This window comes from Elephas maximus, chromosome 7 (assembly GCF_024166365.1).
Source record: "Elephas maximus indicus isolate mEleMax1 chromosome 7, mEleMax1 primary haplotype, whole genome shotgun sequence".
NCBI lineage: Eukaryota > Metazoa > Chordata > Mammalia > Proboscidea > Elephantidae > Elephas > Elephas maximus.
This window is the reverse complement of record NC_064825.1, coordinates 82,969,033-82,996,865: the sequence shown is the minus strand read 5'-3', so window position 1 is coordinate 82,996,865 and position 27,833 is coordinate 82,969,033. Positions and strand designations below refer to the sequence as shown.

The window sequence follows — 27,833 nt, the reverse complement described above, 5'->3', positions numbered from 1 at the left end:
TGCATATACATTATTACAGTTTCATTTTAAAAGTTTCACAGTTCATTTTCCTTTGGGATTTTTGCCTATATGTAACTGCTTGTACTGCCACTGTAGCTCAGAGCTGATCTATGAGTTAAAAGCACAAATAAATTTTTATAAAAGTAGAATATCACTGTGGCCAATATTCTGCTGACCCTGGAAGATACAAGATAACAATTTTCAGGGATTTCATAGGAGTTAGTCATCTTGAGGTCTTGGCATCTAGAGGAGATCTGGGTCCAGCTCCCCAACTTTGGTTTTCTCAATGTGTATTGCCCTTTGGAGGAAACACACTATAGCAGCTTTTCTGGGTTTATCATGTTCTAAACTTAGATGTTTTGGGCCCTGGCAGTGTCAGTTGACTCTTATGCCAGGCTGTAGGGGGTATCTAACCGTATGGCGTGTTTTCACTGGAACAAATTCCGAAGCTGAAAACTGGCTCTCTCACCTTCCCTAGGGGGCCTTGGAGCACCATGTGATTATGCCTCCTACTGCTTATTTCTTTACAGTGAGCCAGCACCAAAATACAGCACGATGCTGTATAGCTGCTGGAGCCTCAGGAAGTGGGCTAACAAGTTGAGATTATCATCCTTTTCCCACAAACATAAAATAATATTTTTGCTAAGCAATTGTATCATATACATAAAAAATTAGTGTAAACAAAATATAGTATGTTACTAATCCTAGAGGCGTTATGATACCTGCATATTTGAATAACATGATCTTTCGTGGGGGATAGAAGGAGAAAGAAATTTAACTTAGTAAAATTAAGTTTAATAACCCTTTCTAAACAAATTTTTTTATATATATAATTTAATCAGAAACAGTTACCCTGACCCACTTGCTGTTTATCATTGGGTCTAAATCTGTGAGTGCTGTATATTCTTTTGTTCATGTATTTCTTTAAGTAAACTCTGTATGATTTGTAATGCATTTCATTAAGTAAAGTTTGTATGATTTATCATAAAATTAATAAGATTCTATTATGTATTTTATTTTCGGTAGATTTCAAGAAATTCTGAACTGCTTGTTCCAGAATCGTGAAGAAATCAGGCAAGAATATCTAAAGTTGGAAATGTTACTAAAAGAAAATGAACTTAAGATGTTCCATGAACAACAGTGCCATAAACAAATAGAAATGATGTGTTCTGAAGACAAAGTAGAAAAGGTGTTTAACAATTGTATAATTAAATTTTAAAGAATATAAAAACATGGGGACTTCCAATTCTAGCAACTTGACAGGTGTATTATTTTCCTAGGGCTGTTGTAACAAAATACTTCAAATTGAGTGGTTTATAAGAACAGAAATTTTTTGTCTCACAGCTCTGTACATTAGGAATTCAATATCAGAGTTTTGGCTAGTCCGTTCTTTCTGAGGTAAGGGCTTTGAGCATCTGTTCCATGCTTCTCTCTTAGCTGTTGGTGATGGCTGGCAATCCTTGGCATTCCTTGACTTATAGATGCATCACTCTAATTTTGTGTCTGCATTATAGCTGTCTTCCCTCTGTGTCTGTGTTTCTTATAAAGTCTTCACTCATGTTACACTAGGACCCACCCTACTTCAGTATGGATGGCCTCATGTTAAGTTAATGTGTTGGAGGGAGGGGTAGAACTTCAACATATCTTTTTAGAAATACAATTCAATCTATAACAATAGGCAAGGTTACTTAATCTCCCATTCTTTACAAGCACCAGGAAATGCTGGAGGAAATGTAGCAAACATTGTTGTAAATGTATAACTAAGTGTACAAGAGACAAGGTTAAATTTCTAGGTGTCAAAAACTGAAAGGAAACAAGCAAACAAACCAAAAGAATCTCACTTGCTGCTGTTGCTTCTCTGAGGGTTCTGAGGGTTTGTAGAACTCTTCACATGAAGAGCTTGGGCTTTAAAACACTCAGAGAGAGTGGGAGATACCAAAGTGGGTCAGTGGGAGCCATCCAGCCCAGATGCAGGCCATAGTTTATATCTTAGATCAACAAGAGCTTTTTTTTTAGAGAAAAGTATTTTATCACTAATGTTATTTAGAGTTGACAGTGTGTGGTGCTATAAAATGCAGACCAACTTCAGTCAGATTTATTGTTTTTAAGTTACTGACAGTGTCTTCTCCCACCCCGTCCACACACACAGACCACTCCCACTATCCAGCCCTTAATGAATGCCACTATTTCGGTATAAGACCCAAGGCAAGCAGAGAGTTAGAATGAGAGCCCTCACATAAAGCTAGGAACTTCAAAGGTCAATTCCCACTGTAATGGTACTCCAGAGAGAAAACGTCTTGCCAAACAGCACAGGAAGGCAACAAGGAACCTTGCCTGGGGTGGGGAAAAATTCTCATTTGAAGATTGTCATCATAGGCCTACTCTTTACAAGAATTTGAGGTTTCAATATTTACTACCCATGTTTTTTGTTTGGAAAATCTTCATAGTGTGAAATTGACATAGAAAATAATATTTAATCAGTGATCCTCCTGGGAAACCTGGCAGGAGCAATGCAAAATCAGTCTACACAACAGACCCCTCAAAGCACTATTTTAAGCACTTTGCATATACTAACTCTTAATTCTCAGAAAATCCTATGAGACTCTAGTATTATTAGCTTCATAATTAAAATGAGGAAACTAAGGTCTCAAAGCTCGTAAGTGGCAGAGCTGTGTGATTTGAAGTCAGGCTGATTCCAGAACTTGTGCTTGTATTCCTTTGCTTTTTTTCATGTTAGATACAGCTGAACAGAAAATTAAGGAAGTGGGAGATAGATCCGAGAAGAATCACACCAAATGCAGCGTAAAGAGATGCCAGATATAAATTAGATGTTGATATGAAGAATAGAATGATAAAGTCATGTGTTCATCTAATAGGCACTTAAGAAGGAGATATTAAAGGGGAAAGGGCAATATTCAGAAAGCTTATAGCTGTGAATTTTTTTGGTCTAATAGTATGAAAAAAAATTTTTTTTTTAATAGTATGTGAATAAGATGTGAATTTAAGAAACATGAGTTCTAATCAGGATAAAATATATCTGTACCTGGACATGTAAAACTGCAGATTAAAACAGGGAAAAAAAAAAGTTGAAAATTCTGGATAATTATTCACACCAATTTTGGTGTTCACTGATGATAAGTTAAATGTGTTTTTGTGTGTTTAAATTTTAATTATATAGGCGATATATAGATACATTCATATATTACCTATTAAAAGGCTTTATCATATAAAAAACTTTCCAGTCCCCTTAGGCCACTAGTAAAACATGTCTTCTTTTCCTACCTTTCCAAAGTAACAATTTTATGTACAAATTTTGCATTTTTAATGTCCAAAAACCATCAAATTTTAGAGTGCTTTAAAAAAAATTTCAACTTTTTTCTCGGTCTAATCAATGGCAAAGATTTGATATACTAAGGAATTAATCATACAGTATTCATTAATGTATAATTGGTATCAGTTGATATTCAACTATACTATCAAAATTAATAGTATGTATTTATTATACCTTGATTTACTAAAAATATTTTTTGACTTTGTTTTTCAAAGTTCATGTTCCTCACATCTTTTTCAGTCAGAGGAAAAACTGAAGTTATATCTTTGAGATTGTATTACCTTTGCACTTTAACCTTCAACTACAGAATTGTTGGCAATATTTTTGAAAACCTTAATGACTTCCAAATAGCAGAACATACAGGGTTAGTAATAAGTTTCAATTTGTTGTTGAGAACCCGTTTCATATGGTTGCTAAATGAAATAGTGCTATACTATATGTTTTAAAGAATTAAGTGTTTTTATAGCACTTACACCTACTTTTCACTTAGCGACTGTCTCGTTATCCAGTATTTCCTATTTACGACAACAGTAAAATTACACTGTCTGACTATTTGGCACATTAATGAGATGGTGGGCATGGCGGGAAGGGTTGCAGAGCATCCCCTTCCTTGAGGAGGCCCTCCAAGAGGCCTCTGGGAAGCTGGGCTGCACTGCGCCACACCCTCTACTCCCTGTTGCCAGCAGGGGCACCACGTCCAGCTGCCATGCAGGGCCAGCCTCTTCTGTAACAATGGCTCCAGGCAGAAGCACAGGCAGCACCAAGCCAGCAGGTGCCTGTGTTGGGTTCCAACACCTATGCTGCCAGAAGCCCTGCAGCTCAAAATTGTTGTGGGGTAGAAAGGGAAGAAAGAAAGAGGCATCAGAGAGGGTGTTTGTAAGAAATGTGTGCAAGTTTAATGACATCCCAAAGTGCGCCAAACTGGGCCTGAAACCTCTGCCTTGGTGGGGCCAGGTGCCTGCCAGGTTCCCAGTGCCCTCAAAGGAAACCCCAAGCCTAGCTGACTCCCAGGCCCGGAAAGCAGAGCAGGCTCGGGGATCATGAATGCAAGGGTGAGAGTGGAGCCCTGGAAGCAGCTCCATGAAGGTCTGACCCAACACAGGAGGAAGGTGAAATGATTAAGCCATGGGCCCTCCAATCACACAGCCCGACTTTATCCAGCTTTTTCTCCTCTAAGCCTCCTGCCCTGCAGAGGAATAATCCATAACTGGACTTGTCACAGTGATGAGCACATTAGTAAACCTTAGCAGTTATTATTTCTGTGATCATATTTCCCAAATTAAAAAATTGGACAAATACTTGGTCTGAAAACTGGAAAAAAAAAATCCTCCATTCTCGCATAATGGTCTGGTCTTTGGAAACTATGTCGATAAGTGAGGAGTGGGTGCATTTTAAAGTATTTTCAGTGGGGATAATTCTTTTCAATTGAGTGTAAGTATTCATTAAATAAATTTCAGCTGATTTAGTTTTTTAAAAAAAGGCAAGCAATTCAGTCACGGGAAGCTGGTTTTGACTTAGTGTCTCAACTTCTAGCAACAGCTTTTGCTGAATATTTTTGCTTATATGCAAAGCATTATGCTAGACACAATGGAGATAAAGTATGACAAACTGTATGCTCTCCAACTATCTACAAGCTACTCGAAACAATAAAGTAATACATAAATGACAAGGCACTATATGACTGTCATGAAAGTGGTAGTGTAGTAATAAAACAGCTAATATTTATTGAGTACCATGTGCCAGACACTTCAGAGTCCTTGCATAGATTAACTCATTTGATACTCGTAACAAGTCTCTAAGGTAGACCTAATATTATTCCCATTTTATAGGTAAGCAACTAAGGCACTGAGAATTCAAGTAAATTGTCTCGAATTGCATACTAATTAATATGGTTAAACCAGTATTAAACCCTGAGTACCTGGCTTCAGAGTCTACACTTAATGACTCTGTTATACTGTACATACTGTTCAGTGTTATAGCTATTCAGAGGAGGAACAGTGGCTTCCAGTTGTAGTGATCAAGAAAGACTTCCTGGTGGAGAGACAGAATTTATACTGGGCCTTACATGGTAGCGTATCAGTGGGAGTAAAGCAAATAGTACTGGTGTGTTACCGACAAAAGATCAGTTTGACCAGAGCAGAGCGTATTTGTAGGGCTATAAGTATGGAAGTATACTCAACACTTCCTGTCAATTCTCCTTTACCCATGTCAGATATCGCCGATGAATTACCATGCTCTTTTTCTCCATACCTGCAAGTGGCCAAAACTGACCACTCTGAATGATTGGAGTTGGCACATGATATAAAACTTACTGGCCGTATTCGGAATTACTGAAAACAGGTTGGAAAATAGGCCAGTTTGTGGAAACTGTTGCCAGGAATTTAGGATTTTATAGTTAAAAGCAGTCATTGAAGCCTTTGAAGCAAGAGAATAGTGTTATTGGAGCTTAGAATCAGAATGCCATTTTTAAAATAGTTGAATATTATTATTTAGTACAACTAATAAGTTTGTTTTGTTTAATACCAAACAAGTTTATGTTTTAGTTCCCCCTTGGATTTTGAATGTGAATGCTTGGAAAGATTAAGACATGGAATACTGGAATGGATTTGGCTGGTTTCTTGAATTTCTTTCTGTTTTCATCTTTATTTTTCTGCTTAATAGCCTTTATCTAATCCACCTGCTGTTTATAATTTCTGATTTTTGATCTTTTCAATCCACATGTCCCTAATTCTTACAGCTATTCCTAGGAGGGTAGGTAAGCAATGGAGATAAAAAGTTTTAACTTCATTGGTTGTAGTTAAAGACTATTGAAAAACATAGAAACACATCTAGAGGTTTGTTTTTTTTTTTTTTTTTTAAACACGGAACTGTCATACCATAGTCAAACTGAACTGTTTGCTAAGGCACAGAATTCTATGTCTATCTTGGACCGTCTCCAAAAAAGATTTACTCTCAGAAGTGTTAAAAGGATGTCAAAATTGAGCTATAAGTTATTCTAGAGTATGCATTCTGAGATTAGTATTAAAGTGAAGCTCCTGGGTAATTTCATGGCCACATCAAGATAATCCCTAAATTATTTCTAATGAAATAATATGAGTTTATCATATTAGTAGTTATTTTGTACAAAATAGTAGTAACACCTAAAACTTTAGAATTATATATTCTCTTTCAAGACTTTTGCATTATTCTGGGCATTTGCTAATGAAATACACAAAGTTCTTTTGAAACCTTAATGGGAAATATTTTACTTTAATGTCAAGATTTTACATGCATATTTTAGAATTCCTTCGAAAAATTTACTTGCCGTTTTTCTTTTTCAGAACAGTGGTTCAATAGGGGTATCCTGAACGAAAATATCCCCCACAGAGAATTGTCATAGATGATATATTTGATGGACAGAAAATAAAAGCTATCAAAAGTGTACTGTGAGGGGTTTACAGTTAAGCTGTCCTAGTTTTATCCTAGTTTTATGTATTGCTACCATCAGACCCATAGATCATCTCCTGCTCTGGTTTCTAAGTGTTCCTACAAAATTTATAAATTTTAAAGCAAAATAGAGATAATTTGATACTTTCAGGCAGGTATAATATTTTTATCTTCATTTTCCAAATGGGATAACTGAAGGCTCACTGAGATTGACTTGCCTAAGTCTTCATACCTACTGAGTTACAGAAGAAAGTCAAGAAGCTACATCCACCCCTCTTCTGTTACAGCAGTGGTTCTCAAACTTTTCAAGTTTCTGTGCTCTTTTCTACTCTTAAAAATTATTTAGGACCTCAAAGAGCTTTGTTTATGTTGGTTCTATCTACTAACATTGTCATATTAGAAATTAAAACAGACTTAAGAGAAAAAAGTGTGAATTATTTAAAAATAATAACCTATTACATTAGCATAAATAACATTGTTATGAAAAATAATAACTATATTTTCCAAAAGATACAAAAATAGATAGTAAGAAAATGGCATTGTTTTATGTTTTTGCAAGCCTCTTTCATGTCTGGCTTTTCATATCAGCTGTGTTCTTATATTTGATGCTATATTACTCTGTTGTGATATTACAAATGTTTTTAGCTTGTAGAAAACCCTACTGTGCATGTTGTTGTTGTTGTTAGGTGCTGTCGAGTCGGTACCGACTCATAGCAACCCTGTGCACAACAGAACGAAACACTGCCCGGTCCTGCGCCATCCTTACAATCCTTGCTATGCTTGAGCTCATTGTTGTAGCCACTGTGTCAGTCCACCTCATTGAGGGTCTTCCTCTTTTCTGCTGAACCTATACTATGCCAAGCATGATGTCCTTCTCCAGGGACTGATCCCTCCTGACAACACGTCCAAAGTATGTAAGGCGCAGTCCCGCCATCCTTGCCTCTAAGGAGCATTCTGGCCACACTTCTTCCAAGACAGATTTGTTTGTTCTTTTGGCAGTCCATGGTATATTCAATATTCTTCGCCAACACAACAATTCAAAGTCATCAACTCTTCTTCGGTCTTCCTTATTCATTGTCCAGCTTTCACATGCGTATGATGTGACTGAAAATACCATGGCTTGGGTCAGGTGCACCTTAGTCTTCAGGGTGACATCTTTGCTCTTCAACACTTTGAAGAGGTCCTTTGCAGCAGATTTGCCCAATGCAATGCGTCTTTTGATTTCTTGACTGCTGCTTCTATGAGCTTCGATTGTGAATCCAAGTAAAATGAAATCCTTGACAACTTCAGTCTTCTCTCCATTTATCATGATGTTGCTCATTGGTCCAGTTGTGAGGATTTCTGTTTTCTTTATGTTGAGGTGTAATCCATACTGAAGGCTGTGGTCTTTGATCTTCATCAGTAAGTGCTTCAAGTCATCTTCACTTTCAGCAAGTAAGGTTGTGTCATCTGCATAATGCAGGTTGTTAATGAGTCTTCCTCCAATCCTGATGCCCCGTTCTTCTTTATATAGTCCAGGTTCTCGTACTATTTGTTCAGCATACAGATTAAATAGGTATGGTGAAAGAATACAACCCTGACGCACACCTCTCCTGACTTAAAACTAATCAGTATCCCCTTGTTCTGGCTGAGCAACTGCCCCTTGATCTCTGTACAGGTTCCTCATGAGCACAATTAAGCTTTCTGGAATTCCCATTCTTCGCAGTGTTATCCATAGTTTGTTATGATCCACACAGTTGAATGCCTTTGCATGGTCAATAAAACACAGGTAAACATCCTTCTGGTATTCTCTGCTTTCAGCCAGGATCCATCTGACATCAGCAATGTTATCCCTGGTTCCACGTCCTCTTCTGAAACAGGCCTGAATTTCTGGCAGTTCCCTGTCAATATACTGCTTCAGCCATTTTTGAATGATCTTCAGCAAAATTTAGCTTGCGTGTGATATTAATGATATTGTTCTATAATTTCCACATTCGGTTGGATCACATTTCTTGGGAATAGGCATAAGTATGGATCTCTTCCAGTCAGTTGGCCAGGAAGCTGTCTTCCATATTTCTTGGCATAGACGAGTGAGCACCTCCAGCACAGCATCTGTTTGTTGAAACATCTCAATTGATATTCCATCAATTCCTGGAGCCTTGTTTTTCACCAATGCCTTCAGAGCAGCTTGGACTTCTTCCTTCAGTACCATCAATTCCTGATCATATGCCACCTCTTGAAATGGATGAATGTCGACTAATTCCCCGATGTATCTGTCAGTTTGTCGTACGGTGGGGACTTGGGTGTTGCTGTGATGCTGGAAGCTATGCCACTGGTATTCAGATACCAACAGGGTCACCCATGGAGGACAGTTTCAGCTGAGCTTCCAGACTAAGACAGACTGGGAAGAAGGACGGGCAATCTACTTCTGAAAAGCATTAGCCAGTGAAAACCTTATGAATAGCAGTGGAACATTGTCTGATATAGTGCTGGAAGATGAGCCCCCCAGGTTAGAAGGCACTCAAAAGATGACTGGGGAAGAGCTGCCTCCTCAAAGTAGAGTCGATCTTAATGATGTGGATGCAGTAAAGCTTTCGGGACCTAAGTTTGCAGATGTGGCATGACTCAAAATGAGAAGAAACAGCTGCAAACACCCATTAATAATCGGAACCTGGAATGTACAAAGTGTGAATCTAGGAAAATTGGAAATCATCAAAAATGAAATGGAACACATAAACATCGATATCCTAGGCATTAGTGAGCTGAAATGGACTGGTATTGGCCGTTTTGAATCGGACAATCATATAGTCTACTATACTGGGAATGACAACTTGAAGAGGAATGGTGTTGCATTCATCGTCAAAAAGAACGTTTCAAGATCTATCCTGAAGTACAACGCTGTCAGCGATAGGATAATATCCATACGCCTGCAAGGAAGACCGGTTAATATGACTATTATTCAAATTCACGCACCAACCACTAGGGCCAAAGATGAAGAAATAGAAGATTTTTATCAGCTGCTGCAGTCCGAAATTGATCAAACTTGCAATCAAGATGCATTGATAATTGCTGGCGATTGGAATGCGAAAGTTGGAATCAAAGAATAAGTATCAGTAGTTGGAAAATATGGCCTTGGTGATAGAAACAATGCCGGAGATGGATTGATAGAATTTTGCAAGACCGACGACTTCTTCATTGCAAATACCTTCTTTCACCAATGTAAACGGCGACTATACACATGGACCTCACCAGATGGAACACAGAGAAATCAAATTGACTACATCTGTGGAATGAGACGGTGGAAAAGCTCAATATCATCAGTCAGAACAAGGCCAGGGCTGACTGGAACAGACCATCAACTGCTCATAAAGAAAGCAAGAGGTCACTGAAAAGACAGGAAAGAAAGAAAAGGCCAGAATGGATGTCAGAAGAGACTCTGAAATTTGCTCTTGAGCGTCGAGCAGCTAAAGCAAAAGGAAGAATTCATGAAGTAAAAGAACTGAAGAGAAGATTTTAAAGAAAACAAATACTTTACTTTGTCTTCTCGCCTCTCAAGAAGACAAAGTAAAGTATTACAATGACATGTGCAAAGAGCTGGAGATGGAAAACCAAAAGAGAAGAACACGCTCGGTGTTTCTCAAGCTGAAAGAACTGAAGAAAAAATTCAAGCCTCGAGTTGCAACAGTGAGGAATTCCATGGAGAAAATATTAAACGACGCAGGAAGCATCAAAAGAAGATGGAAGGAATACACAGAGTCATTTTACCAAAAAGAATTAGTCGACTGTGTATGAGAGAACAAGAATAAAAAGGCTAGTCACGACTTTGTATATGGTTGCTAACCAAAAGGCTGGCAGTTCAAATCCACCGGCCACTCCTTGGAAACACTATGGGGTAGTTCTACTCCGTCCGAAGGGTCGCTGTGAGTTGAAATCAACTCAGTGGCAATGATTTTTTTGGTTTCAGGGTCCTTTATTGAAGCCCTGGTGGCCTAGTGGTTAAGAGCTCAGCTGCTAACCAAAAGGTTGGCAATTTGAATCTACCAGCCGTTCCTTGGGAACCATGTGGAACAGTTCTTTTCTGTCATATAAGATCACTATGAGTCAGAATCGACTTGACAGCAATGGGTTTGTTTTTTGTTTGGTGTAGGGTCCTGTATCATTCTTGGACTGCTATTACATTATAGTATTCTACCATATTTCTCTCCCTAGCACTCTAGCAGTTTGGGGTTTTAATTTTTGTTTTGTTTTCTTGGTTACCCAGGTTTTTGTTTGTTTGTTTTTCTGGTCTTACATTGCTTAAGTGTGATTGAGAAATAATTAGCCAGAGAAACTATATAAAGAGTCAAGAACCTTAATGACAATGACAGTGCCTATCAATCATTTGACTCTAGCCTGAAATGGAGTCAGCTTCTCTTTCACCCTTGTATTTCCCTTGAAAGGAAGGCCAAGTAAAATTTTACTGAGCCCTGGTGGCACAGTGTTGAAGGGTTTGCTAGCTAACCAAAAGGTCAGCAGTTCAAATCCACCAGCCGCTCCTTGGAAACCCAACGGGGCAGTTCTACTGTGTCCTATAGGGTCACTATGAGTCAATATTGACTCAACAGCAATGGGTTTGTTTTTTTTTGTTGTTGTTGTTGTTCCTTTGTTTTTTTAGTTTTATATTTGAGTAAGGAACCCTGGTGCAGTGGTTAAAGTGCTCGGCTGCTAACCAAAAAGATTAGCAGTTCAAACCCACCAACCCCTCTGCGGGAGAAAGATGCAGTAGTCTGCTTCCGTAAAGATTTCCAGCCTTGGAAACCCTATGGGGCAGTTCTACCCTGTCCTCTAGGGTTGCTATGAGTCAGAATCAACTCTACAGTAATGGATTTTTGTTTTTATTTGAGTATGGCTTCATGATATCTCCCTTTGCCTGACCGTAAACCCCTTATAAGTCCCTATCCTATTCAGTGAAGACAATTGGTAGCTGTATTTTTTATTGTTATACCCATCAAATGTTAATAATACATCTTTGATAAAAGATACTAATGAATAAGAACTTATCTTTAAAGTTCAAATCTTGTTTCTCCTTTTATTTTTATTTCCTTCTTCCAGAAACAGTTGTAGGTGCTTGTTCTAATCTATGTGGATCTATTGTCTCAAATCCCTTCTTCACACCTGATGGTTGTTGAGTTCAATGTCTATTGCCAAACAACCTAGAGAGGACAAGCTGTTCTGGCCCATGGTTCCCATGATAATTTGCAAGCTCTTTGGGGTAAAAAACCAAAGGGCCAGTTTTGATCTCAACTGAAACACCAAAAAATATTCCAAATGCCCACTATAGGTAGTGAACAAACTATCAGGCAAGATCTGATAGTAAATATAGTAAAGCTCTCTTTGCGGTCATTTCCACGAACCAACCTAAAGGCTTTATAGACCAAACCGGAGCACTAAAGAAAAAAAGCAAACCCATTGCCATCAAGTGGATTCCAACTCATAGTGACCCTGTATTGTAGAGTAGAACTGACCCATAGAGTTTCCAAGAAGCGCCTCGTAGATTCAAACTGCTGACCTTTTGGTTAGCAGCTGTAGCACTTAACCAGCTACACCACCAGGGTTTCCAGCTGGAGCACTAGAACACTTTATTTCTTCACATCTTTTCAGTTGGAGAAAGGACAAGAGCATGCATGCATCTATTTTTGGTTTTGATTAAGGAAATCTGGAACTTATCAGATCTTGTGTGGACTTTTCAAACATAACAAATTGAAAGGAATGGATTTTAGCAAAAAAAAGTTGTCGTCTTTAATTTGGCCGTTGTATTTCTGGAAGCCATAACTTTCAACATGTAATTTTATAAAAAAATGACTAACTTAATTTCCTATTTCCCTGCAAGCAGTAGTATTGTCATGGTTTCAAGGGGGAAATAGCTTTTAAATAGAAAAATACAGCCTAACTTAATAGACTACTGTAGAACACTTACAAGAAAATGTACTACTTTACTAATGTATACATGAAATACCATAAAAATTAGGTTGAATATTAAATACATTGTGTTTTAGGCCACTTGCAAACGAGATCACAGACTTGCAATGTTGAAAACTCGTCGCTGCTACCTGGAAAAGAAAAAGGAGGAGGAATTGAAGCAATTTGATGAGAATACTAACTGGCTTCATCGTGTAGAAAATGAAATAAGCCTTTTAGATGAAAATGGTCATATTCCAAAGGTATAGATGTGTTTGTATCTTCAGATTATTTTGTAAGAACTAAGCTCTTTAAATCTGTTGTCTTTATTGTTGAGTAAATATCCTTCATATGACTTTTATTGTCCCATCTTTGTGAGCTTTGTTTGACTCATTTGACTGTTTATAACTATGAATATACCTTCTGCTTCACAAGTTACATACTATGTTAGCCTTTTCTATACATCAGAAAAGTAAATGTGTTTTTAAATGTTGTTATTCTTAAGTGACTGCATTATTTTTTGAGGCAGCTCCTCTAAATTAGAATGAAATAAATTTACTTCAAACTGTATTTGAGGATTCATCATACAGGTAATTTTGAATATGGTTACCATTAATTTTATTATGACTCAAAAAAGCTGAATTTGAAAGCTGTGTGTGTGCTAAACTTGAGATGTTCCACTTAGAATGGCAAAAAGTTTATAAAGGAAAATGGTGGTCAGTGAATGTATCAGATTAGAATTGTGTTCAGCTATAATTTTTTTTTTTTTTTTATAAGGTTACAGAAATCTGACTTTAGTGCCTCAACCAGTTAGGGGTGTATTTTGCTCCTTGACGATGCACTGTCTGCTCAATGTCATTAATGCCATCATTATGCTTGCCATTTCATGATTGCAATATTGCTATTTCATCTCTAGTCTCAAGTTCACACCTAGGCCAGAAGAGAAGGAAAGAAAGAAAGGACAGACAGGGAGAGTATTTATATCAGGAGAACAAAAACTTCTTCAGAAATTTCTAGCAGGCATATTTTTTTGTCTAGAACTGAGTGACATGGTTATCTATCCCTAGGTACAAGGGAGTCTGGAAAGGTGAGTGTTTTCACTGGACACATTATCACCTTGAACAAAGTCAGAGTTCTCTTTATAAGGAAAAAGGGGAGCGTGAATATGGAATAGGCAGCTAGAAGGTAACAACTATCAGTTATTTGATCAAAAAACCTAATACTTCTCCCACTTTTTCTAAAAAGAGGAGTGTGTAAATTCTTAACCTTGTTCGATGATGCTCTTCTGAAATGCTAAGCTATATATCAGTTAATTGGTACCTAGCTTTCTGGAATATTCAAATTTCTGAAAGAAACCAAAACACAAAATAAATGGAGATCAAATAAAATATTGAAAAATTAAGTAACAAATAAATACAGCTAGTGATCTTTAATATTCAAAGATATTAATTATTTTTGCAAATCAAGGATATTAGCAAATACATCATGAATAGGAGAATGGATTCTTTTACTGTCCAGGAATAGATGTAAATTATTTTGGCATTAAATCTCATACATGACTGGAGAGAGAGGAGGCTAGTGGAGTAGCCAATGATGATAATTCGAAGTAGTGAAAGGATCAGCAAGCAGCATATACTGTTTCTTAAGAAGAAAGCTAAAGACAAATAGAGGCAGAATTGTTCGCTAGTGTGAATTTTTAGAGTCTTCCATCACTTGATGTACACCTGAGTAATCTTGAAGTGTTCAGATTACCTTGCTGAAAACATGCCGTTCAGTTCAATAGTTTAGGACACTAGCATAATCTAGTAGTAAACCCACTGCCATCGAGTCGATTCCGACTCATAGCAACCCTATAGGACAGAGTAGTACTGCCCCATAGAGTTTCCAAGGAGCGCCTGGTGGATTGAAGCTGCCAACCTCTTGGTTAGCTTCTGTAGCACTTAACCACTATGCCACCAGGGTTTCAGTCTAGTAATATTTCACAATAAAATAATTTATAAAGCACTTTAAAATATTCTCTACAAAGAGAATGAAAATATTGGAAAGAACATTGACTTTGATAAGGAGTGAGTATTTGGTAATTCTGGTACTTGGTATTTGTTTTGAATATTAATTCTAACACCAATTATATATAAATATATATTATTTATAAAGCAGCTTTGGACAAATTGTTTAACTCATGCCTTAATTTCTCATCTGTAAAATATACTCAAGGCATAATAAGGTTAAATGCCCCCACGTGTCTGTCAGTTTGTCGTGCTGTGGAGGCTTGGGTGTTGCTTTGATGCTGGAAGCTATGCCACTGGTGTTCAGATACCAGCAGGGTCACCCGTGGAGGACAGGTTTCAGCTGAGCTTCCAGACTGAGACAGACTAGGAAGAAGGACCTGGCAGTCTACTTCTGAAAAGCATTAGCCAGTGAAAACCTTACGAATAGCAGCAGAACATTGTCTGATATAGTGCTGGAAGATGAGCCAACCAGGTTGGAAGGCACTCAAAAGATAACTGGGGAAGAGCTGCCTCCTCAAAGTAGAGTGGACCTCAATGACGTGGATGGAGTAAAGCTTCGGGACCTTCATTTGCTGATGTGGCATGACTCAAAATGAGAAGAAACAGCTGCAAACATCCATTAATAATCAGAATCTGGAATGTACGAAGTATGAATCTAGGAAAATCAGAAATCATCAAAAGTGAAATGGAACGCATAAACTTCAATATCCTAGGCATTAAACCACTACCCACTGTCGTCGAGTCGATTCCAACTCAAGGCATTAGTGAGCTGAAATGGACTGGTATTGGCCATTTTGAATTGGACAGTCATATAGTCTACTACGCTGGGAATGACAACTTGAAGAGGAATGGTGTTGCATTCATTGTCAAAAAGAATGTTTCAAGATCTACCCTGAAGTACAACACTGTACTTCACATGCCTACAAGGAAGACCAGTTAAGACTTTTATTCAAATTTACGCACCGACCGCTAGCCTAAGATGAAGAAATAGAAGATTTTTATCAGCTGCTGCAGTCTGAAATTGATCAAACATGCAATCAAGATGCATTGCTAATTACTGGTGATTGGAATGCGAAAGTTGGAAGCAAAGAAGGATCAGTAGTTGGAAAATATGGCCTTGGTGATAGAAACAATGCCGGAGATGGATTGATAGAATTTTGCAAGACCAACGACTTCTTCGTTGCAAATGCCTTCTTTCACCAACACGAACGGCGACTATACACATGGACCTAACCAGATGGAACACACAGAAATCAAATTGACTACATCTGTGGAAAGAGGTGATGGAAAAGCTCAATATCAGTGAGAACAAGGCCTGGGGCCAGCTGGAACAGACCATCAATTGTTCATATGCAAGTTAAAGCTGAAACTGAAGAAAATCAGAGCAAGTCCCTGAGAGCCAAAATATGACCTTGAGTACATCCCACCTGAATGTAGAGACCATCTGAAGAATAGATCTGACACATTGAACACTAGTGACTGAAGACCAGATGAGTTGTGGAATGACGTCAAGGACATCATCCATGAAGAAAACAAGAGGTCATTGAAAAGATAGGAAAGAAAGAAAAGACCAGGATGGATGTCAGAAGAAAGATGTCACCTTGAAGACTAAAGTACGCCTGACCCAAGCCATGGTATTTTCAGTCACATCATATGCATGTGAAAGTTAGACAATGAATAAGGAAGACCGAAGAAGAGTTAACGTCTTTGAATTGTGGTGTTGGTGAAGAATATTGAATATACCATGGACTGCCAAAAGAACAAACAAACTTGTTTTAGAAGAGGTACAGCCAGAATGCTCCTTAGAAGTACGAATGGCGAGACTGCGTCTTACATACTTTGGACGTGTTGTCAGGAGGGATCAGTCCCTGGAGAAGGACGTCATGCTTGGCAGAGTACAGGGTCAGTGGAAAAGAGGAAGACCCTTAACAAGGTGGATAGACCCAGTGGCTGCATCAATGAACTCAAGCATAACAACAATTGTAAGGATGGCTCAGGTCTGGCCGTGTTTCGTTCTGTTATGCATAGGGTTCCTATGAGTTGGAACCGACTCGACAGCCCCAAACAACAATAACAAAGGTTAAATGAAATACTGTATGTAAAGGCCTGACGACACTTACCACATAATACATGATTGATAGGTAATAGTTTAATAATATGCTAAGCTATAATAACAGACATCAATAGCTAAAGCTAAAAAAAAAAGCTAGATGTATACAAAAGGAGCACAACAGAGTTAGCTGTATCAGATATTTTGTTTTTCCTTCAGAACAGTGATTCCCATGTTGCATGGGGATTGTAGACACCTTAAAAAATCTGATCAAAGCTATGGATCCTCTCCCAAATGGAAGATTGAGGGGGATTACATTCATATAAATATGCATTTTTTTTTTTTTTTTAGTAATTTAAAGTTCCCTGAAAAACAGAAGGAACACTGAAAATCATACAAATATGTGGAAATTAATACACTATTAAACAACCAATGGGTCAAAAATCAAAATCAACATCAGAAAATCCTTAAAGACAAATGAAAGTGAAAGGACAACATACCAAAACTTATGGGATGCAGCGAAGGCAATGCTCAGAGGAAAATTTGTAGCAGTAATCAACTACTTTAAAAATCAAGAAAGATCTCCAATCAATAAACTAACTTTACAGTTTCAGGAACTAGAAAAAGAGCAAACTAAGCACAGAGCTACCAGAAGGGAAGAAGTAGCAAAGATCAGAGCAGGGATAGATGAAGTACAAAATAGAAAAACGACAGAGTAAGTAAAATCAGAAGTAGTTTGTTCTGTGAAAAGATCAATAAAACCAACAAACCTTTAGCTAGACTGATGAAGAAAAAAAGAGAGAAGATGCAAATAACTAAGAAATGAAAATGGGGACATTACTGCCATCCTTATGGATAAAGGATAAGAGAATATTATGAACGCTGTATAATAAATTTTATTAAAATTTCCTTGAATTTTAATATTTTTAAAAGAATCTGATGTATATTTTGTATTGTTTTCCCCAGGAACTCAATAAAGATCTTCAGCATCACCATTTACACCTCCAAACCAAAGATTTGAAGGCACAAATTGAGCACACAATGGATCTAGCCAGTCTTCAAGAACAGCAGTATAGGCAGACTGAGATGTAAGTAAATGGTTTTACCTATTCCACAGATTTTAGCCCCGTAGACCTAAGATACTCTGACGCATAGAAGTTTTCTGAAATCAATAAAAGTTTATTTGTTTCTGGTATGGGCTACATTATTTTTTAAGTGTCTGTCAGCATCAGAAAACATGCAAAAAAAAGTTGAGAGTATATGTGGTTCTTTCGCTCCAACTAATTTTTACGATGCTTTATAGTTTTGAAAGCATTTTTTTCTTGAAAAATTATTATTTATGTTATATGCCACATAATACAAAATTCAAAAGATAATACGATGAAAATGTGTCTGTCTGCTACTTTTTTCCTCTTGTTGCCCACCCCCGTTTTAGAGATAATTACTATCAACCCCAGCTGAATTTTAAGTAGGCAGTGTTTAAGTATTCATAATTCCAGAATGATTTTTTGCTATCATTAAATTGAAGTTTCTTAAAAAATGTATATTTTTTTAACATCAGACATCCCAGATTTTTGTGTGATCCTATAATAGCTCTTTTATGCCCCTTTTACTTGCTTAGTTGTAACATCTTAGTTGTTTGATTTTTGAAACATAGTATTAAAAATGTAAAGCTTTATTTTTATTTTTTCACCTTGAATATATCAGTCAACTCCTTGGGCCTCATTTTCATGCTCTATAAAAATGAGAAACTTATTTCTCTAAGAGCTTTCTGCAACTCGAAAATTTCTTAATATTCTACTTGTGTTCTCAAATAACTGATAATTAATTTTTATACTTTCATTTAGAAGAAAACATGTTGTTGTTGCTAGGTGCCATCAAGTCAGTTCCAACTCACAATGACCCTGTGTACAACAAGACAAAACACTGCGTTGTCCCATGCCATCCTCACAAACGTTGCTGTGTTTGAGCCCATTGTTGTACCACTGTGTCAATCCATCTCATCGAGGGTCTTCCTTGTTTTCATTGACCCTCTACATTACCAAGCATGACGTCCTTCTCTAGGGACTGATGCCTCCTGATAACATGTCCAAAGTATGTAAGATGGAGTCTTATACTTGGATTTAGAGGAAACCATATTAGCGGTAGCCATTTTTAAAAGAAAAATTTCAGGGAGGTATTCTTCTGTGCATAGAATCTCAGCCTAATCTCTCCATGCATTCTGTATCTATACCTAGGACAGACACTGAAAGCTTATTTACCAGCAATCAGACAACTTGCAAGAGCCGTAGTCATTAAACATTGATTTATTTTAATTACACTATATTTGCTATAACAAATGAATACGTTTATACATTTAAGATAAATTTCTACCTCAAGAATGGGGGGAAAAAAAGAATTTTCTTACTCATTTAGAAAATTGGGGAATCAGATCCTTACAGTTGTAATATGGCCTAATAGAGTTTGAGTTTTAAAGTCAGTCTTGGGTTTGAATTCTAGCATATATTACTAGTGTATCTTAGTCATCTAGTGGTACTACAACAGAAATACCACAATTGATGGCTTTAACAAAGAGAAGTTTATTCTCTCACAGTCCAGTGGGCTAGAAGTCCAAATTCAGGGCACTGGCTCCAGAGGAAGGCTTCCTCTCTCTGTTAGCTCTGAAGGAAGGTCCTTGAGATGCATCAGTCTTCCCTCGGTCTGGGAGCATCTTATTGTGGGAACCTCAGGTCCAAAGGACATGCTTTACTCCCGGCACAGCCTTCTTGGTGATATGAGGTCCCCCTGTCTTGCTGCTTGTATATCTCAAAAGAGATTGGCTTAATACACTACCTAATCTTGTAGACCTCATCAATATAACTGCCTCTAATCCATCATATTACGTCATAGTGAAAGGTTTTATAGCATATAGGGAAATCGCATCAGAAGATAAAATGGTAGACAATCATACAATCATACAAGGGAATCATGACCTAGCCAAGCTTCCAGATATTTTGGGGCAACACAGTTCAATCCATGACACAGTGTAACCTTGCATAAATTATTTCACATTGCTAAGCCTTAATTTCTTTATATTTAAAAATAGACCATAACACTTAAAAAGCTTTTGAAAGGATTAAATGACATGAATAAGCCACATGATATATTACCTGTGTCAATGTCCCCAAAACCACCCCCCCAGGTTTGATGATTCACTAAGAGCCCTCACAGCACTCAGCATATAGTCATACAGCTATGACTTATAGCAAATGGATACAGAGGAAAATCAGCAAAAGGAAAAGGCACGTGGGGCAAAGTCTGGAGAAAAACTGACACAAGCTTCTAAGAGTCTTTTCCCAGTGGAGTCACGTAAGATGCACTTAATTCCCCCAGCAACATGTGTGACATCACAGGTGATATGTTGTCTACCAGGAAAGCTGATTAGAAACTAATGCCCCGGATTTGTATCAGGCTGGTATCATGTAAACACCCTCTGCCTAGCACATACCAAAATTACCAGGCTCCCAGAAGGGAGGCAGATGTTCAGCATGAACCGCATTATTATACCCACAGTTTAAGCACAGTGAGGCATTCCTTCAGTTCTGGGAATGATGGGAACCCTCCTCAATTCCAAGTTTCCAGACATTAGCCAAGAGCCAACTTTGCAGTCAGGCCTTTCTAAGGATAGTAGTCACAGGCCTGCTGAGTTAACTCTTTTCTGCACAGTACCAGATTATTGTAGGTGCTCAATAAATAATTGTCCTTGCTGACTTTCTCATTAATGACTTTTTTCCATATACTTGTCACCTACCTGGCTTAAATGGTGTACCTGCACCCACAAAAAAAGTCACTACTATTTATTTATTGTTTTTGTCATTGCTGTGTGTCATTAAGTCAATTCTGACTCATAGCAACTCTATATGACAGAGTAGAACTGCCCCATAAGGTTTCCTAGACTAAATCTTTATGGAAGCAAATCGCCAGGCCTTTTCTCCTATGGAGCAGATGGTGAGTTTGAAGTGCTGACCTTTTGGTAAACAGCCAAGCACTTAATCATTACTAGTATCTAAATATTTAAGACAACTAGATATTAAAAATGTTTATTTGCTCCTGTGTTAAAATTAATACTTAACTATTCTTTTGGTGCTGACATATCCATACATACTTCAAATGATTCTATTTTCCTATATAAATCAACTGGAACATCATATATACACTGCCTCGGTATACCAGGACTGAATCATCTCAAGATCATTGGTGTATTTTGGTATCTTCCTTGATCTAAAAAGTTAAGAACATTAGTTGAGTGTACAGGTTTTCAGTTGTTTAACTGTGACTTCATTTCTTCAGTAAAAGCTTATATGGAGGTCTAATACATAAAAAGATAAACTAAGTACTGTTCTGATTGACAGGGAATATAGAAGGTTTTAAGTTAAAGCCAGGGATCCAGTTCTCTAACCATTCCCCATATCTACTATCCCTGTCTAGAACTTCCCTCAAAATTCCTTTGAATACCTTTTTGAAAGCCATTGGTTTAGGTCATGAAGAGTCAACTTGAAGGAGAGTTGGGTTTTATTCTTTTTTTGCTTGTTTCTTTTATTGTTACTTAGCTAAAATATGAGTCTTATTATTTGACATAGCATATTTTTCATTTCAATCCCATGATAATTATAACAATAGTATCTTTAATTTTTTAAGTACATTATCCTTTTCAAAAAAGCTTTTATATGTTCTTAATCTATTTAGTCTTCAAAACGGTCCTCTAAAATAAGTAGGACGATGACTGTCAAGTTGTCCACCATTTTGTAAAGGAGGTTGCACTTTGACCAAGGTCAGTTAGAAGTGAAAATGGACAAGCTGAGACTGGAGCCTAGTTCTTGTAATTTCTACCCAGATTCTTTCCATTCTAGTCTTAGTATTTTAAAAATGTGTAGAAGTGTTCAACTGAAAAAAAAAAAACTAAAAGAAAACATATGTGGTGAATCATTTTAATGATCTGCGCGTACTTTGAGTGATACTTAGAAGAGATACAATAATGTATTTAAGATTTAGTTTTTATCTCTTTTTTCTTGGCCCTTTCTGTATATAGAGTATTGAATGCTTTACTTCCAGCCTTCAGAAAACAATATTGTGCATTAAAAGAAGCTGGCTTATCAAATGCTGCTTTTGAGTCTGACTTCAAAGTGATTCAACATTTAGTTGAGAGGAAAAAAATGGTGGCTTGGGCTGACCAAACTACAGAGTATCCAAAGCAAAAGGACCTACCAGACGTTTCTGTTCTTATGACCTTTCCACAACTTGGACCAGTTCAGTCTACTTGTTGTAAGTATGGGTTTTGTTTTATCAAGTAAATAATAACGTTTCTAAAGAGTAGCCTTCTTTATGTACCAGCCTATAAAGCAAGTTATTTTTCTTTTAATAGATTTGGCTGTTTTCTAAGAATTAATGGGGAACTTAGCTTCAGAATCATTTTATTTAACTAGTATCTTCCAGGGGTCTATGACCAAATGTGCACTGATATTCTAAATAACTTCAGCAATAAAACCCTAAAGTTACTTTAACCGTTTTTAATGGAAATCATTTTATTTCCCATCTTTCTTTAAAATTTAATCTCTACTAAGGTGGATGATTATAATTAAGAATATTGTACTATTTTTTTTTTAATCTGTTGTTAAGATCAATTAAAATATAGAATTTACTATTTTTCTATTGATAGATCACTTGATATCTCTCTGTCATAGAAATGAGCATGGGACAGTTTAATTGCAAAGCTAACATCTAATCTTGGTTTAAAATAATTCAGGGAGTAAAGCAGAGCATAATGTAAGGGGTAGAGTGCCCTCTTTAACTAACCCAGGAGCCCCGATATTATGCCCTAACTCAGGGATAAATGCTGTTAGAATTTTGGTTATCTTCGCAGTATATATATATATTTGTATTAGGCAATCTAACACTATAGCTTTTTGTTAAGCCTAATATACATGAATGCTAGCACATTATGCAACTTTTTTTTCCTTTATTACGGACATTTTTAGGAAACGCACATGAGGAGTCTACCTCATTATTTTAACAGTTTTGAGAATCCAGAGAAAAATATACCATGCTTTAACCATTGCTCTATTGCTAAACATCGCATTGTACATACCATTTTATGGTTAAAAACAGTGCATCAGAGAACATGCTTGTATATTCACATTTCTGCATGTGTACCGTATTACTTAAAGCAGATTTGCTGGGGTCAGAGGATAAATAAAAAACAAAAACAAAAAAACTCTATCCTGTCAAACTTCTCTTCAGTATCATAAGTGGATCTTCAATAACAAGACCTGAATTCCAGTAAGGCCATCTTTCAGATAGAGAAAATTCAGTGAGAACCAAAAGAAAACCTATCCAAGGAAATAAAGCCAGTGGGGAAGACAGATATCCATGAGCCTAATATGAAGAAAATACCCGCAAAAAGATTAATCAAACAATAAATGATCCAAATAGTAACTTCAAGATTTGGGAGGGAGTGGAGCAGGATCAAGAAATGAAGACATTGTAATGGTTAGCAGTAAACCTTGCTATGTATAAAACCAAAAAATCAAACCCGTTGCCGTCAAGTCAATTCTGACTCTTAGCAACCCTATAAGACGGAGAGGAACTGCCCCATAGGCTTTCCAAGGGGCACCTGGTAGATTCGAACTCCCAGCCTCTTGGTTAACAGCCAAATGCTTAATCGCTGTGCCACCAGAGCTCCATAGATTTATTGTCTGTGTATTATAAATAGATAAAAATCTAAATGGATAATTATATACGACTCGATGGCACTGTTTTTTTTTTTTTTTTTAAGAATGTGTAATATAAGGGCTGAATAAGAACGTCTAAAACAGAAGGAATACCTAAGGGAAATTCTTATAAGAGTGTAATCTTAATTCTATAACTGTATTATCAGGAGTACCTGGTGATGCAGATGATTTGCACATTCAACTGCTAACCAAAAGGTTGGAGGTTCGAGTCACCCAGAGGTACTTTGGAAGAAAGGCCTGGTGACCTACTTCTGAAAGTCAGCCATTAAAAAGTTAATAATAAATAAACTGTATCATCAAACTTCAGGAGTTGGGGATAGAGGAGGAAAAGAGGAATATAAAGTCATTCCAGAAACTCATCTTGAGAGAAGAGATGGGAGGCGACATATTCTTAGACCTCTTCTTTGTTGAATTGGAGAGAAAGTAAGCTAGGAGGGAAAGATTCACTTAAGGAAATTTGTTTTCCAGTTAAAATAATAAAAAAAAAAAAAAAATTAAAATAATAATAAAAAAAACTTTTTTTTTTAAATAATAGGGAACTATAATTCTGCTTAGGAGTAAAGGGTAATAAATGGGATAGCAGAACTTCCAAATTACAAAAGGGATAAAAATGAATAAATAACAACTTGATTAAACCTGAAAAACAAAACAAAAAAATTTAAAGTGAAACAAGAAAGGAGAGTGATAGCAAGTAGCATAGAAATGGAAACAAGTCAGGTATTTCAGTTATGACTTTAAATGTACATGTTTTTAATTTCCTAATTAAAAGACAAGCCATCTTACTGGGTTAGAAAGCAAAAGCCTAATATATACTATTTTCAAGAAACAACATTTAAAATGAAGATTTTTATTTTAAGGTTTGAAATAAAATGATAGACACAGATACGTCAGGCAAGTGCAAACAAAAAGAAACCAAGAATGACAAAATAAATTTCTATTAAGGTAAAATTTAAAGTTAAAAACACGGAACAGGATGAAGAGAGGCATTGAAAAGTGAAAAAAAGCACAATTCAGTAAGATATATTCATAAACTTATATGTACCAAATAACATAACAACTAAATACATAAAGCAATAATTTAAAAATGCAAGGAGAAAGACCAAAAAATACAATTATACTAGATTGCAATATATATCTTTAAGAATTGAAACAATCTAATATTTTTTTTTAATAGGAAGCAGTAAATTTAAAGGAACTAATTTTACTTAAAATTGATTTAATAGATAGGCATAGAAATTTAAATCCTTCACGAAATAATATGTATGTATATATACATTGATCATAATTAATCAAAATAACAATCATTTTATTAAGCTATGCCTGTGAGTTGGTCTCATTAATCCTGTCTGGAATGGGTGAGGATTTTAATTCCGTAAGTTCAAGTTTTCCTTGAATTCAGGGAAATATTTTTCTATTATTTGTTTAATTATATTCTTTTCCACATTTCTTCCTTTTTATCCCTCTGTAGAGATTTTTACAGGCTGCATGGTTTATTCATAATCTAATTAAACTAAATTGTGACCAAATTAAGATGTGACCAAAATCATACCTGTTTTAAAATTAAGAATCACATTTCTAGGAAATCTCTAATCAAAAACAAAATCAAAAGTGCAATAACAGATGATGTAGAAAACAGTGAAAAAGAGCAGCAAAATCTACAGTCAAGGAAAAACTTATGGTTTTAAATTTATTCATTATTAAACAAGAAATTTGAAAAAATATTAAGAAACCTATTATTCATTTTAGCACATTTCAGAAAGAACAAAAAAAAATAAAAACCAAGAGAAGCTAAGAAGAAGGAATAAGATGAAAGAAAAATAATATAGAAATTTAAAAATTATAGAAAGAACAAATAAATCCAAAATCTAGTAGTTCTTTGCAAAGGCAAATAAGAAGAAACAACATCAACAAAAAGTTTCTGAGCCTATTTAGGGAAAATTAAGAGCAAAGCACACATTGGGAATGATGAAAGAGATGAAATACCAGTAGCATCAGTGTCACAACAAAATTGAAATATTTAGTGAGAAATACCCAATTTCTCAGCAAAGTTTGAATTACCTAAAGTGGCCTCAAGAGAAGTCAACTTGAATTGCTTTCCTTATGGGTCTAGACTTTGTACCTGTCTTAGGAAGGCCTTTCCTATCACAACATTGTAAAAATATTTGCCTGTGCTTTTCTTTAATTTTTAAATAGTTGAGAGTTTTTTTGTTTTTTTCCCTAACTTTACCATCCAGATTATCAGTTTTGTACTACAGTTGTGTCTATTATTTTGGCCTTCTGCTGAGTTTTTTAAATTTTTATTTCAGGAGGTGCTCTTTAAATTTACAATTGCTTGTCTTTCAATTACTTTATTTTCTGATTACTTCCTTTGAATGGGAATGTATTCTCTCAGAATATTAGTTGAGATTTTTTTTAAGTTTTTTTTTGTTTTGTTTTAAGTTTCCTCTTTCTTCATTTTATCTTCTTTTTTCTTCATCCTTGGCTTTCAAGCACCTGGTTTTTAAATGTCTAGTAAAACTTCGTTGTCGTATGTATGTGTTAATAAGTCTAGACTGATTATGATTGGTTGCTGTTCAGTTTCTTCAACTAGTCTCCTTCCTGAATGAGCATACTGTCTCTGGGTTTCCCTTTCAGGTGCATGCAGGGAGGCCATGAGGCAGTGCCTTACATTTGCAAAAGAAATGTTTTTTTTTAAGGGTAGAGTACTTCTGGTTGTAACTGTCCTACTCCACTCCTCCATCACCACATTTTGTGTGTGTGTGTGCGTGCGTGCATGTGTGTGTGTATGTCTTGTCTGTCTGCTTTCTGGAAGTCTGCATGTTACCAATACTCTTCTTTGTCTCCAATGCTGATGCTAGGTGGTCTTTATTTTGTTTAGAGTTTAAACTTGGAGTGCACCACCACAGTCATCTATTAAGCAGGCAACCTACTAATTATCATTGACAGTCACCTCATAGCCTATTCCTCATTCTTTATTTCTAAGGTTAGAGATTGGGGGAAAGCAGTTTACAGCTGGAGTCATGGTTTTTCTCTGTAGTTTTCCCATTAATCTGATCCCATCTGTTTTTCATCTACCAAAAATAACCCAGTTTCTGATGTTGGTAACCATTGCTGTTTTCTAGCATTGATGTTTCGTCAGTGGATTTTAAGGGGAGGCATAGTTGTATAGATTTGTGTTTTTGCTTTTATTTCTTTTGGGTATGGTCTCTCTCTCCCTCTCAGAACTGTCACTCAAATAATTGCTTTGTCATTTTTCTCTCCTGGATGTTTGTTTTCTGTGTCATTGTTTCTGCTCTCATCCTTACTTTTATTTTTTCCTTCTACTTTTATTGGGTTTATGTTGCTTAAGATGAATTCTTTGTCCCTTAATTTTCAGCCTGTTTTTAATTTATGCATTTATGGCCGTAGATTTAGCTCTAAACATAGCTTTTGCTTTATCCTACAAGTTTTGATATATAGTAGTTTTCGTTATCATTCATTTCAAAATATTTTTTTATTTTCATTGTAGTTTCTTCTTTGACCCATGTAGTATTTCTTAATTTCAAAAGGTATGGCAATTTCCTGTCTTTTTGTTATTGATTTCCGACTTAACTGAATTGTAGTTAGAGAGTGTATCCTGTGCTATTTTAATACTCTGAAATTTGTGGAGACTTGCTTTATGCCCAGCATATAGTTGTTGATAGCTGCCATCAAGTTGGCATGCACAACGGGATTGCACCATTGTGATCCACAGGGTTTTCATTGGCTGATTTTCAGAAGTAGATTGCCAGACTTTTCTTCCTAGTCTGTTTAAGCTAGAAGCTCCACTGAAACCTGTTCAGCATCACAGCAACACACAGGCCTCCACTGACAGACAAGTGGTAGCTGCACTTGAGGTGCGTTGGCCAGGAATCAAACCTGGGTCTCCCACATAGATCGTGAGAATTGTACCATTGAACCACCACTGCCCTCTAGCATATAGTTAGTTGCTGTGAATGTTTCTTGTATGCTTTTAAAAAATGTGTATTTTGCTGCTGTTGGTTACAATATTCTGTATAAGTCTGTTAGGTCAAATGGTTTAATTATGTTCTTTAAATCTTACCCTTACTGGTTTATTTTTATATGCATGCTCTCTCAGTTACTGAAAAGAGCTAATAAAAACTCCTACTATAGCTATGGATGGATTTTTCCATTTTAGTTTTGTATTATTGCCATAACAAATTAACACAAACATAGCGGCCTAAAACAGAACCAACTTTTTATCTCACAGATTTGTAGGTCTGAAGTCCAGCAGGCTCACCTAGTTACTTTGCTTAGAGTTTCACAAGGCCAAAATCAAGGTGTCGACCAGCTGG

General features: G+C 36.4%; 1 protein-coding gene across 2 annotated transcripts in view; it reads left to right on the top strand.

Annotated features, from left to right (window-relative positions):
• KIF18A (kinesin family member 18A) overlaps nt 1–27,833 on the top strand; it is a 99,786-nt gene that overhangs the window by 36,896 nt on the left and 35,057 nt on the right. For both annotated transcript variants that reach the window (XM_049890758.1, XM_049890759.1), the window contains exons 10-13: nt 1,027–1,189; nt 12,772–12,936; nt 17,699–17,820; nt 21,801–22,033. In XM_049890758.1, coding sequence (XP_049746715.1) covers nt 1,027–1,189; nt 12,772–12,936; nt 17,699–17,820; nt 21,801–22,033 — 683 coding nt within the window. The remainder of the gene's footprint in view (nt 1–1,026; nt 1,190–12,771; nt 12,937–17,698; nt 17,821–21,800; nt 22,034–27,833) is intronic.